Source organism: Sander vitreus, chromosome 14 (assembly GCF_031162955.1).
Source record: "Sander vitreus isolate 19-12246 chromosome 14, sanVit1, whole genome shotgun sequence".
In the NCBI taxonomy this organism is placed as follows: Eukaryota; Metazoa; Chordata; class Actinopteri; order Perciformes; family Percidae; genus Sander; species Sander vitreus.
This window is the reverse complement of record NC_135868.1, coordinates 9,959,137-9,972,463: the sequence shown is the minus strand read 5'-3', so window position 1 is coordinate 9,972,463 and position 13,327 is coordinate 9,959,137. Positions and strand designations below refer to the sequence as shown.

General features: G+C 39.3%; 1 protein-coding gene across 1 annotated transcript in view; it reads right to left on the bottom strand.

Annotated features, from left to right (window-relative positions):
* angpt1 (angiopoietin 1) overlaps window positions 1–13,327 on the bottom strand; it is a 58,122-nt gene that overhangs the window by 22,544 nt on the left and 22,251 nt on the right. The window contains exons 2-5 of the mRNA XM_078268087.1: window positions 11,052–11,207; window positions 9,899–10,020; window positions 8,429–8,661; window positions 576–703 (exon numbers count right to left, since the gene is read on the bottom strand). Coding sequence (XP_078124213.1) covers window positions 576–703; window positions 8,429–8,661; window positions 9,899–10,020; window positions 11,052–11,207 — 639 coding nt within the window. The remainder of the gene's footprint in view (window positions 1–575; window positions 704–8,428; window positions 8,662–9,898; window positions 10,021–11,051; window positions 11,208–13,327) is intronic.

Sequence of the window (13,327 nt, the reverse complement as noted above, 5' to 3'; positions counted from 1 at the left end):
TCTAAGTAATGACAACCAAACTGTCGGCGTTTGATACATGATACAAGCCTTCCGTGATCGGAGGTAATTATCTTCACTTGAGTTTCTGAGCGTGAAAGTCACCTGACGACACAATATAGCCAGACTGAGAAATACAGAGAGAGTTTTGTGGAGCTGATAGTCTTAATTAGCTTTCCAGCAACTCATTTGGCAATGGCTTAAATGTAACGGACGTTCATTAATATCTAAAAGTTAAGCACTAAAGCTTTAAAGAATGGAAAAGTATGCACAATAGCTTAATAAACAAGATAGTAATAGTATTTCCTTAAACAAAAAATAGAGTAGAATTCATATTTCTGTGACCTCCTAACTTATTAAATCATCACTCCCATCAATCAAGAGTACATAAGCATAGTGTAGAGTTTAAGAACACCTCCTGTCCTGTTTTCACACCTCACCCTGCCAAGTGTATTTTCAGCTTTCGGCATTCATACTTCCTGTAAACCCACTATAAGAAAGTGACCTAGAAGTGATGAAAAGGCAGATATTTCACATTATAGTGTACTTATTGGCTGTGAGATATTGTGGCTTCCCACCTTTTTGGTCTCCTGCGGGTTGATCTGGATGGTGTAGACTCCGTTTTTATGAAAGCCAGCCTGGTAGAGGTCGGCACAGTCACGGAATTTCTTCTCTTCATCTGCGACCTTTGTGCTATTAGGCACAACTGTGGGTACAAAAGAAATTATGGAAACAGTGTTGCACAATTTGACGTTCTACAAATACCAATCGAGCATAAGTAAACTTACTTGCAGCCCTTGAGCAATTGGGTAGTGCAAATTGTTTTTGAACTTTACACAGTGTTTCCCACACATAGACTAATTTGTGGCGGTGCGCCACTCAATCAACACGCAGCGTATTCGTTCAGCAGCATTTCCTTTCCCTGCTCTCCTCCGTCTCTCTGTCACTTGCGTCTCACTCACACACACACACGCACGCACGCACGCACGCACACACACACACACACACACACACACACACACACACACGCACGCACGCACGCACGCACGCACACACACACAGCCCCTCCCTCCGTGCACACAGCGCCTGTCTCCATGAAAACGAGAGAAGACGGCTGGCGAAATTCACAAGTTCACGAAAGGTTGGTATCTCGTGAACACCTTTACACAATCACGCATTAAAAAGTGCTATACAAATATTTTAGATTCTGAATACAATGTTGTCAGTGTGTTAATGTTTGAGTCCCGGCCCGACTCTTAGCAAACAAGCGATTGCGCCTGCTTTAGAAAGTTAACTAGTCGCAAGTTTGCGGTAAAATGCAGTTGGGTTGTCGAGGTCAAAACACTATATGTAACAGCTGTGAATCAAAGAAACTTATTATAAATAATGTTATGTCATTTTTTTTACTCTTACACTGAATGTTTGCTGCTTCAATCCAGATGAGAATTGAAAAGTATTTTCCGCGACTGAAAAAGGCACGTGTTGAGGATGAGGACCAGCCTGAACCGGAGGTATCAGTCTGAAACAGTCCGACCAGTGTAATTAGTCATGTTATTAATATGTATACAATATTTTCAGGCTTCAACCAGTGCTGCTGAAGCAGAAATACAGAGTCAGGGAGAGAAAGAGATAGATTTGTTAGGCATTGAAGAAAGAGTAGGAGAGGAGGACAGCATCCAACAGCGTATCCTCCTCAGTTTTTGATAGTCGATTGTATGAAAATAAGTATACCCCCGGTCTGGTACGGGGCGACCAGCCGACAACCCCCCCCCCCCGCCACCGCTGCCGCCACAAATTGCTTTTTAATCTGTGGGAAACACTGTTACAGTTGTGAATCTATGGCTGTTATGTGAATGGAATAGTTTGACATTTTGGAAAGTATGCTCATTCCCTTTCTTGCGGTGAGTAAGATGAGAAGATTAATACCACTCTGGTTGTGCTATCAATCTTCTCATCTAACTCTTTTACCAAAATGTCAAACTATTCTTTTAGGGCACTATTTGTAGAAACCTACACTACATTTTGTTGCTACATATTCCAGCTGTCGGAAACACGAGAGGACCAATTTTAGACTTTGACTGACAGAATGCCAAAGCTCAGGTGTTAGTGCTACAATATTATGCGATAAAAGAAGGGACCAAGTAAACACTTCGACCAGATACAGACACAGGAGTAGCACTGTAAAAAAAACAACAGTCCATGCTATTAAAAAACGGTTACCCTTCATGCAACCTTGTGTGTCAGACAAGTACGGAAATCATAGTTCTATGTTTTATGAAATCACAAATTGCAAGCAGACCCTTAGCAGGTCAATTTATCATATTTCAGATCTGTACATCTCAGAGGAGAAAATATAAAAGGAGTTTGAGGCAGAAGCTGATCGGTGGGCTCACTGTGAGTATCTTGTAACGGCCAGATAAAATCTGAGGGCGACTAATTTATTAGCAAGAGAAAAGCAGTCCATCGACTGGATGATCTGCTCCGAGAGAAAAGCCTCAGACTTTGACGGACCAGCTGCATCCATTTCCATCTGTAGATAATTATGGCGGCACTATTTTGAAACCAAGCAAGAGGCTAAGGACAAAATACTACAAGCTATAAATTTCAAGTTCCTGTTATAACAAGTGGTTTATATTTACCTTCCATGCCCTTGTTATATTGATGGAAATTCCTTCCGATTTTCCTTTTTTTCCCCTCTCCTCTTTCTTTCTCCTTCCTTATGAGGGGTTCATCTCAATTTACACACCATTGTTTTTATTGTTGGAATTGTTGAGTCAAAGAAGATGTCAGGGAAAAGCAAAATGTGTCAGCGATCTTTAGCCTTCACTTTCATCCCCCCCTCCTGAGTGCAGAACATCCTGGTGGAAGCAGGACGCTTATTTGGGTGTACTATCTGAGCATTTTGACAAAGTATTGAGTGTCAGCGACAATAATCTCCTGCTGTGACAGGTTGACAGAGTTGGCCCTTGCACTCCAGACTCTAATACAACAAAGAGCGGCCCTGTCAGGCGGTAATTTACCCCAAGCAGGCAGACAGCAGGGCACATTTTAGAGGCCAGGGAGATCGTTTTGGTATTTGATCTAAAAAAGTGTGGACAATCATTTCACAATCTTCTTTGAGATGTCCCTTTGGTGGAAGAAGACGTTCTGCCGAGGGACTTGATGCTCAAGTGTAGGAGCGGCTCCCTTGAACAGCTTGCTGCCCAGCTCTACAAATATTATTTATGTCCCAATATTTATTTACAGAAAAATATTTTGTGGTTCAGTGGGGACTCGTATTCAGTAGGGGGTTCATGTGAAAAGACCAGCAGGGCTTGGGTGTTTGCATAAATCAGTACCCTTGCCAAATGAGCCCAAATACTCGGGCTAAAGAGAGTGAGTAATGGAGCTAAATGGACTGCCACAGACATCACTGCTCCCATGTGATTATAATCAGTCTCTAAATGCTCGCTGAGAGTTTAAGTGATTCTATACAAGATTCAATTAATTTCTCTGGTGTAGTCATATATGAAGGATGCAAATCTCTATAAAATAATACCGGTTCATTCCCACAGTGCACTTTACAACAATCAGATTTTTGGGTGATGTTTCATTTCAAGTTACATTTGTTAAATAATAGAAATCTACTTTCTTATACTTCCAATGTACTGCTGATGCAATACATTTCGTAGTAATCATATGAAGTAAAGATCTTGGGTAAATATTGAAAAGTCAACACTGAGTTTGAAGGCAATAATGCTTTTTTGAAAACAGTAGCAGATCTTCACTCTAACTATCCTACAGTATAAAGTCTAAACACAGTACTGCAGCCCTACGGTCGTAATGGATTGCTTTTGACCTGAATTTCCAGGTGAATGCAATTAATTAATTAATTATTAACCTACCACCTCTAATGGCTAAAATTGGTATGTACTGCCTTGTTTAAGGGGCTTCATATGAAATACAAAAAAAACAAAAAACAACAGCAGACTGGGATTGTGTCCACACAGCTCTCACAGAGATTTTACCAATACGTGAAATATCTACGTTTTTGACATGCTTGTACGCGTGGCCGGCAAACAGAACAGAGACGCTCGGAACACATGTGACTTCATTCTCGCCATTACTCCACTATCTTTATATAGCAAATATTTGTTTGCTGCTATATTGATGTTCTGAATGTCAAGTTTAACAGTTTTAACAGACGTGTGCAAACGCAACATATAATAATAAAAGTCTAGTTCCCTCTGAGAAAATAATGGTTTGAGGAAGGTCACTGAGGTGACTCGCAATAACTGCACACTTTACAGGGTCTTAGCAACAATAAGTGTCAACTCATTCTGCTAGTCAGTGAAGCATAAAAATAATCATGTGCAGCGGTCAAAACTTGGATCATAAAGTGATGTAGTTTAATGAAGTGGTTTAGGCATTACAACCCGCACACATCTAAAATAATTCCATTTTCTTTGACTCCGAGTAAGCACCTGTAAAAATGATGAATGTCATTCATTTAGCTGGATAATAGAACACTGTAAAACAAAATCATATTTTGCAGCCAGACATTTTTGCAAAGTGTTCCAAAGCTGAGGTCAATTATCGTTAATAACAGTGTGTGGCTCATTGCGCCCTAATGAGGTTTGGGTAATGATTACAACCTAAACAAGAGCTCCATTGCCACATCTGGCCACATCAAAAATATCTTCCCGGCCATCAGTTTGTACTGCAACGGTAAAAAACCCCACTGGAAACCTTAATTTTAGGAAAAGCCATACATGGACAACTGGTAAAAAAATACTTTTTTTATAGATACTTAGAAAAGACTCCCTTTTCTAAGTATCTGTCATCTTCCCCAAAGCAAAGTCAAAGATGATTTGAGTCCATGCTTTAAAGGAAATGCTCAGGCTCAGTTTTCAAAACAGCGACTAACACAAGCAGACGCCACTCCATGGCATGAAATGCTAACCCTTTCCTCAAGTTAATACACTAATCCGTTTCTCAAACAAACAAAAGCTGTCCCCTGAACTTGCAAAAAAAAAAAAAAAGAGAGCTCTGCTGCTTCTCTGTTTAAAATGCTGTTGAAAAACAGGGGCAGTGAGTCAGATGATCAGTGAGATCTACCTACTCCTTCACCTCCTTTGGACGGGGCGTCCCCCAGGAGCTATAACAGTTTGACTTATTCAGGCTGGGGTGAAGAAAGGGGAGACCTCTGACCCGCACGCCTGGTTCAACCTTCAACACCACCATGAAAGAGGAAAGGACCAACCACGGAGCAAAAGCGGCCACGTTCCATTTCTATCGCCTCTCATTAAGGCAGCCACCAATCACAGACAGCAAGACTGGCTGTGGTACCCTGCTCTACTGAAAAAATAATAAGAAAAACACTTGAATCTTAATACGAAAATGATACATAGTGACCAGTCAGGTCAAAATGGCCTTATAAGACCTCTGGTAATTAAATGTAACAGACACAAATCCAGAGTAAACAGATGGTGGGTGAGCAGAGGCCTCCTGTGACCTTTATTGCATGGAACATTAAAATTACAAAAGGGAGAAGCATGATAAATAAAAAGCATGTGTTAATCTTGTGCAGTAGTTATCCACTCATGACTCCTACATCCCTTCATGCCCTTGATGCTTCCTGTCTGATGGAAAACCTCAAGAAGCACTGTGGGGTCTCGATTCGTCTCTGCAGGAAATCCACAAATGGAAATGAAGTTGCAACTAATCCCCCAACACAGACATTCATGTCAAATCTCCTGTGACCAATGGGATTTTAGGCCAATGTTAGGATCAAGTGGGTTGGGCATTTAAATGGCTGAGAAAGGGGTAAATGAGTTCACCATGTTTGACCAAACAAGAGAGGTTGCATTGCTGTCAGGTCAAACGTAGGACCAAAAGGGAAATCCCTTGTCTCATATTAACAGAAGGGAGAGACTCAGAGGAATAAATAAGCCTATTACTTTCTAACCAGTCATGCTTTCAGTGTGCACAGCCTTTATGAAGTTAAAGCGTGAAAAGTGATTGTTGCCACATCAAAAAAAAGAGCACCATGCCGGTTTATGAGAGGCACCAAACCTCTTTAACAGGAGCACACCGGGTTAAAATAAGAACCATGTTTCTTCATTCATGCTGCTCTCAGTGATGCAGGATTTAATAGCCAGTGCATCCCTGTGTCTCTCAGTATGGGGTAAGGTTTATAGAACTGGTGTCATCATAATTTCATGAGGATTGTAAAATCAGAGACGTTGTAGCTGTAACATCTGACCCAAGGAAGTAAGCAATCCAAAACAAGTTGAGTGCTGCCTCATAGTTCAAGCCTCGAACAGCCAATCCACAAATTTTGCTTTGCATATTGTGCTCTGGCAAAGGGTCAATAGGCATTTTCTTGGGTTAGGGTCATCGCTAGTGGGGGTAGACAAAATGTGGCTCAGTATATAACCAATTAACAGATGGCAAGCACTGAAACATAAACATAAACCTTTCTTCACCTGGTCGGACCAAGCCAGTGCATGGTATATGTAGTTGATTTTGAGTTTCAAAGTGAAACGAGTCTACAGACATTCTAATGGCACTAAGTGAAAAGTCAGGGGATCAAGGAAGTTCAAGATTATAACTCATCCTGAGGGGAACATGAATATTTGTACAAAATTTCATAGAAACTTATCCAATAGTTGTTGAGAAGTTTCACTCAAAACCACAAATGTCAACCTCATGGTGGTGCAAGTGGAGTCCGAGGATCACCAAAGTCAGGAGGCTTCAACCTCTGGAAACCATGAATGTTTCTACAAAATTTCATGGCAAGCCATCCAATAGTTGTTGGGCAGACCAACAGACAGACAGACCATTCCCTGCTCTAAAAACATAGCCGTTATTTTGGAAATATCAAATTACAGTTAAAACTATCCACTGCGATCGCACACAGAATAACTTATAGGGGAGAAAAAGGTCATGCAGTTGGTAAGTCATGCTTTATGTCAATGTTGTGTTGATTTCTTCTTTTCACTCAGTTTAAAAAAAACAAACATAGCCTTGATATTGTTACCATCATCTTAACCATTGCTGGTACTTCACTGATTGGTCCAGCTTTGAGCTGCTGGGCTCAATCAATTCTCAGTGGCTTTTTATCAGACTTCTCAACTTGGTTAAACATTTCCTTACACTTCTAATAGGTTGTGACTTCATCTCCATCCTCAGCAACATACAAGTGCCAGAAAGTGCTCCTCAGTACGTCAGGGCTATTCTGCTGTGCAAAGTGAAAAGACCATAACTCAATTTTGGTCAAAAATGAGTTATTGTCATTTTTGGCACATTAAAGATCTGCTTTATCATGTGGACAAATATCTTGAGTCAATTTTATTGTTTTGGGGAGAAAATTGTGTGTTGTCTTTGCCGTAACTTCAAAAGCCGTAGAGAAGCCAAGGCAGAATACTGTAACATCAGTTACGGTTCTTTGTTTCATGACGCTTCAGAATGCTCAAATTGAGTTAAGGTACTCCGTAAATGCGATGCGCACGCACGCACGCAATCTCTGTCTGGGCGCAGTCCACTCTCGTCCACCGCACTGTTTACACAAACACAGCTCTACTCTACTCTAAATAGCAAATTTTGACAAACAAGCTAAAACAAAAGCTGTCGGTTTGTAGTCTAACTGTTTATCTTAGTTTACCACGAATCTTGAAATTTGGACAAATTCCTGTGAACTTAACTGCTGGCTAAACTAACCATCCTCTCTGCAGAGCATCTATGGATGTATTATAAGACCAAAACAAACCAACGTGGCTACTTAATATGCATGTGAATGACGGCATCTTTATGTTCACATCTTCATTCTTGCAATGAGTCTAAATTAGTGCCTCGTATCCAAACAGAAGAACATGCTTTATATGCATTAAAACATCAAAACACTCTCATGCTTAATTCTGACGTCTGTCAGAGAGTGTGTGAATTAATCATGCGACTGCCTGTGTGGTACTAGTATGAGTATGAAATACAGAAAAAAACTTATTGATATATCATTTTCATATGATGTTGATAAATGTGAAGCCATTTTTATCATAGTGAGTTAATTAGTTAGTTAGTTCAATAGGGTTAATATTGCTTACATTTTAAGTAAAAGTTATTGTTACCATAACATTGTGCTATAAAATAGAAGTTAAGGTCTTTGCCTTGGTATGACTGATTGTCATTTTGTGGGCAATGCTAAGGCAGAATACAGTAACTTCCGAAAAAGGGTCAAAGGTCAAATTTGAGTTCAACATTTTTTTTACATAGATTAATACAGGTATACACTACAAAATGTGAAAATTACAATATTATACCTGTCAGGACATTAAGATAACTTTAAAGTCATTTTTCTAGCGAGTTAAGGTCTTTTGCCTTAGTAGGGCAGTATTTTTTAAGACCATATTTAAACTTTGAATTGCTGAAAAAGTTACAAAACCAGTTAGCTTACCTCCATCTTTGGAGCAGAGGTTGAGCAGGTTGTGGACGGTATCCATCATCTCCTGCTGCTGTCTCTGCAGGGCTGTGCTGTTTCCTGTGGCCCGGCTCAGCTGGGCTTCTAGCTCACCGATAACACTGCTCTGTCTCCCCACCAGGACCTGGAGACTGCCCTTCTCCTGCTTCAGTGTCTCCAGCTCTTCACGGTGTCGCATCTCCATTTCTAACATCTTCTGCTCCATGAGGCTGAGGAATAAAATAAAGGAAGACATTTTTTTTTTTTTAATGGAAGATAGAGAAGTTGCTAATTATAATGGTCCTTTAGGGCATCCAAATCCGCTGGAATGAGATTTGTTTTCACGGGTTTAAATGGAATATTGTTTAGCAATTTTTGTAATATTTCCAGTTACTTACTGATTATGTGATTGATGTGTATCTGTTTTGTTTTTCCTATAGCATCATGAATAAGGGTCAACCGAATAAAGCTAACTTAATAACATTCCTCCACTTTTGACATTTTTACTTCCTGCTGTTACTTTGTGATGGACCCTGTGAGTAATTACAATCCAAACATGGTGGCTCATGGCTCCCTTTACTTGAAAACTATTTCCCAGAGAGTGATATGGGAATACAAATACAAGAAGTGTGCATAAGACAGAACTACAAATAATGATGTCTGTAGGTTTGGTTGCTATGTGTTTCCCACAATATACAGTATAAACATACGCATCATCATGCAGTTTGCAGACTCATCTGAGGTAAATGAATAAGCCATTTCAGTATGGTAAAATTACCACTGTACAATCTAATGCCTGAAAGATGATATAAGCTGACATCAAATTCATTAACTGATCATATGTTTTCCTCTATTATAGAGTTGGTAAAGGAAAAAGAACAGACGACACGTACAAGATGGAATAATGTCATGATTGCTGAAGCTTAGGGAAATTGTCCTCAGAAATCAATTTCCATAAGCCTCAAAGTCAGAATCACCAGAGACTATGCTTTCAAATAGTGTCCTTTTTTCCAAAGTGATTGCATGGAGTCTCTATGGACACTGCAATGAGAGATGTGGACCAAACCCTTTTAAACACTACATCATCTAAGACAATCCCACAGCACCAATCACTGTAAAGAACAAGATTTGGAGACATGAAATCCAAAAGCCACATTTTAATTGCCTGATTTTGCAACAAATGCAGTGTTTCAACGTTGAAAGCATAGCCTCATGCATTTACAGACTATCACAGAAAATACAAGCTTCCTATTATGCTGTTGTATATACAACTAGATATTGTTTTGGAAAATGGACAAACTACGTGGTAGTCAATGAGAGCTTTTGATTTGTTTACGCAATCCCGCAGAGAAAAGCAGCATAGACTGGCTTTTTGTTTGTCCATGTAAAACCTTTGTTTCTCTCTTTTCTGCAGTATGGATAGTATCATGGTGTGTGTGGTTTTGTTTGCTTGAAGTGTCTGTTTACCTGTTCTTTTCATGCAGCTTGCTGATCTCATTGGTCTGGACCATTAAGTCTTTCTCCAACTTGTTAGTGGAAAGTGAATTTTCCAGCAGCTGGATCTCAAGCCTGGATGTCTGATTCAGAACCTGCCATGATTAGAATAACAGATACAGAATACAAAAATAATGAAGTTGATATTATGCCTGTCCATATGACCATGAGTCTAATAATAAAGGCTATCTATCTATCTATCTATCTATCTATCTATCTATCTATCTATCTATCTATCTATCTATCTATCTATCTATCTATCTATCTATCTATCTATCGTTTAGCTATATATTGCACTTTCTTTGATCATGTTAAGTAAAGTAATACAAATAAATGAAAATTCACTGAAAATAGGAAATTTCTTTAAACAAGCTGTCATGTAACATTATTCCAGCATGTAGCTTATGAAAAAACAGTAAATATAATAATGAAAAGAGGAATAAAAAATGTTTAACCGAATGTTACACCAAACATTCAACTTAATAATTGACATTTGCTTTATCTTAACGATTAGCTAATCACATTCTTTTAAATCACGATTTCGATTTGGAAACAATTAATCGTTCAGGCCTACTGTATACATACTGTTAGCTAATTCTGTATAATGCACATGTGCACCAAACCCTGAAGAGAACCAAAAAACACAGGGCTGTGTTTAAGGCTTTCTAGGCAGTGGAGTAAAAAACACCCTGCACATTCAAGGCACATTTAAGGCACATAAAAAGCATCAACTTTGTTTTCATTTCGTCAAGTGTTCACCCAACACATGGCAATACTTAAGATATCCTTTTTTTAACTTTGCAAACAGTTATCTTGTTAGTGCTGTAGCTAACTTAACAACTTTCCATTGCCTCCTCAAACTGCTCCATATAAACACTAAAAGGAACCTGAGCCAAATAAGTCAAAGTATGGATAGGCATTTATATAGCAGCAGTATTGTCTTAGGCCAGTGCTCTGTAACCTTTTTGGGACAGTTGAACATGGAATAGTTGAGTTAATGGAGCATAAGGTGGATCCTCTCATTGTTAGAGTGTGTGTGCAATAGAAAGACGTTATGAGAAAATTGAATGGGAGACATCTACATGTTTGAGAGCATTAGCTAAGTGTTTTTTTTTCGAGGCGTTACCTGTGTCTCAACGTCTGTTAGCTTGCGCGTCTGTTCAGCCGTCTGAGAAAGAAGGTTGGTGCCCATTTCCAACATGGCTGCTGTGTGGTTGTGGACGGCGTTCTGCTGCAGTTGAGCCATCTCTGTCTTCATGCTCTCTTTGATGTAGTTCTCAATCTGCACAAAAAAAAAGGTTGCAAAAATAGGATTAGAGTTCACAGACATACAGAACACAGCACATGTTCTACAGTATACTTGCAGGTTTGCACCATTAATGTATAAATGTAGAAAGAATTTCGCAAACAGAATCTCGGATCCATTGAAACACAATTTCTCAATTTGCCGTTAGATTAATGTCCAGAATCAAGACATTGTAACTCAGCTGCCACATTAAAATCAGATGCACATAAGCCACTGATATAACTGGTCCTACTGGCCTAGTAAATCTGGCACAAGATTAAACTGATTTTTAACTCTTTGCCTGTGATCACAGTACAGTACAATGGTAAAAAGATGTTTTACAACTGACATCAGGCAGCTTTCAACTCCAAGAAATATACGCGCTGGGTACACTGATGTAATATCATCTTGGAAGCATTGATTTTGTCTCCACTTGTTCTACTCTTATCTCTAACATATCCACATTCACAGGATGCCACATAATGTACCTTAATCAAGATACAATCAAAATCAGCATTCCTTTGGTCGCATACTGGAAAGATTCTTATGTACATCTGAAGTAATGCACAAACATATTTCTTCCTTCATTTGAGTGGCGCTCATGTGAAGAATTGGTTTAGTCTATATGCACAGCCAGATGTAGGTGGTTAGCCTGTGATGGAAGAGGCAGAGATGAACAGATATTCACTGAAGCTTGTCTAGAAAGGACTCTTTCACGCTAATCTCCAAACGCAACCAATTACAAGATGGAGGTTGGTGTTGGATACTATTCTTCATAAAGATTAACTATATGGACCATCTGTGCTTGGATTCTTTACTTTATTTTCCTCCTGGTGAATTGTTTCACTAAAGGAGTGTTTTCGTTTCCTTTATTGAGGCTCAGGTAGGTAGGTTTAGGTAATCCTACAAAATCTTACTTTCTTGGACTTTGTATCCTTGTGTCTTATTTGTACAGTGTTTTACATCATTTTGTTCCCTTGATTGTTGACTTATTAGATATCGAAGGGCTGGTCTGTATACGGTTACTTTTGTTTTATAAATAAATCTGACTTGATTGGATTTAAATTGTCCACGTGTTCATCTGGGTGCTTGCAGCCTGAACACACACTGAGGTGATTCAATAAATCGGCCAGTGGGGAGATTCTCAGTTTTGCTTTGGCTCATCAATGGGCTGTTACAGGCATTTTTCAAGAACACATCAGCCAAGACAAATCAGAGTCAAAAAGCATAATATCACATGTGTTGGTGTCCTTAGCAATAGTTGTGTTGGTGTCCTTAGCATCCTGTACTGAAGCTGTGGGCCGAATTAAACTGCTCACACACTGAGAAAAGAGTCTGTGGAGGAAAATACTTTATTGTAAGTTATGAGACCCTTCCACAGAAATCAGCTGGTCACAGCACGTAGTCTCATTTTGTCTTTTCATCCCTCTGTAGGTACATAACCATTATTGTGTTAGTCCTGAGGTCCGGTGATTTAACCATTATCGTATTAGTCCTGAGGTCCGGTGATTTACCCCCACTGACAGTCTAGTCCAGTGGTTCCCGACCTTTTTGTTCTGAGGTACCCCCACAGCCCTGTCAGATGAACTCATGTACCCCTTCATCAATTCCCAATGGATGTTCCAAATGTATAACACTATATAAAAGTGGATATAGTTAATTTGTTCATACAACTGAACCATCAATATTAAAGTTGGTTTGGTCAGCATTCATACTACTACTAGCCTAATAGGCTACTACTACTTGGAGTGAAGCTAAATGTTTCAACCATTCATTCATTAACGTTACTTTTAGCTAATCATTTGTTTTCACGCACTCTTTTATAACTGCAACATGTAGTGTTAAGACAGACTTGTAATCATTTTAATCACATCATAATTTCTATATTTTTTTCGGATTAGTTGAGTTACTCTACAATCTTTCCATGTACCCCTTAGCAACTGTGGAAGTACCTCCTGAGGTACAAGCACCCCTGGTTGGGAAACACAAACTCAAACATATGTATTCCTATGAAAGCAACCAAACAAACAAACAAATATCAGACAAACAAACACAAAATAATTCCCAATAGCTATAAGTCTAGCTGGCCTTTTATGCTTGCCATGCATTTGGGTGAA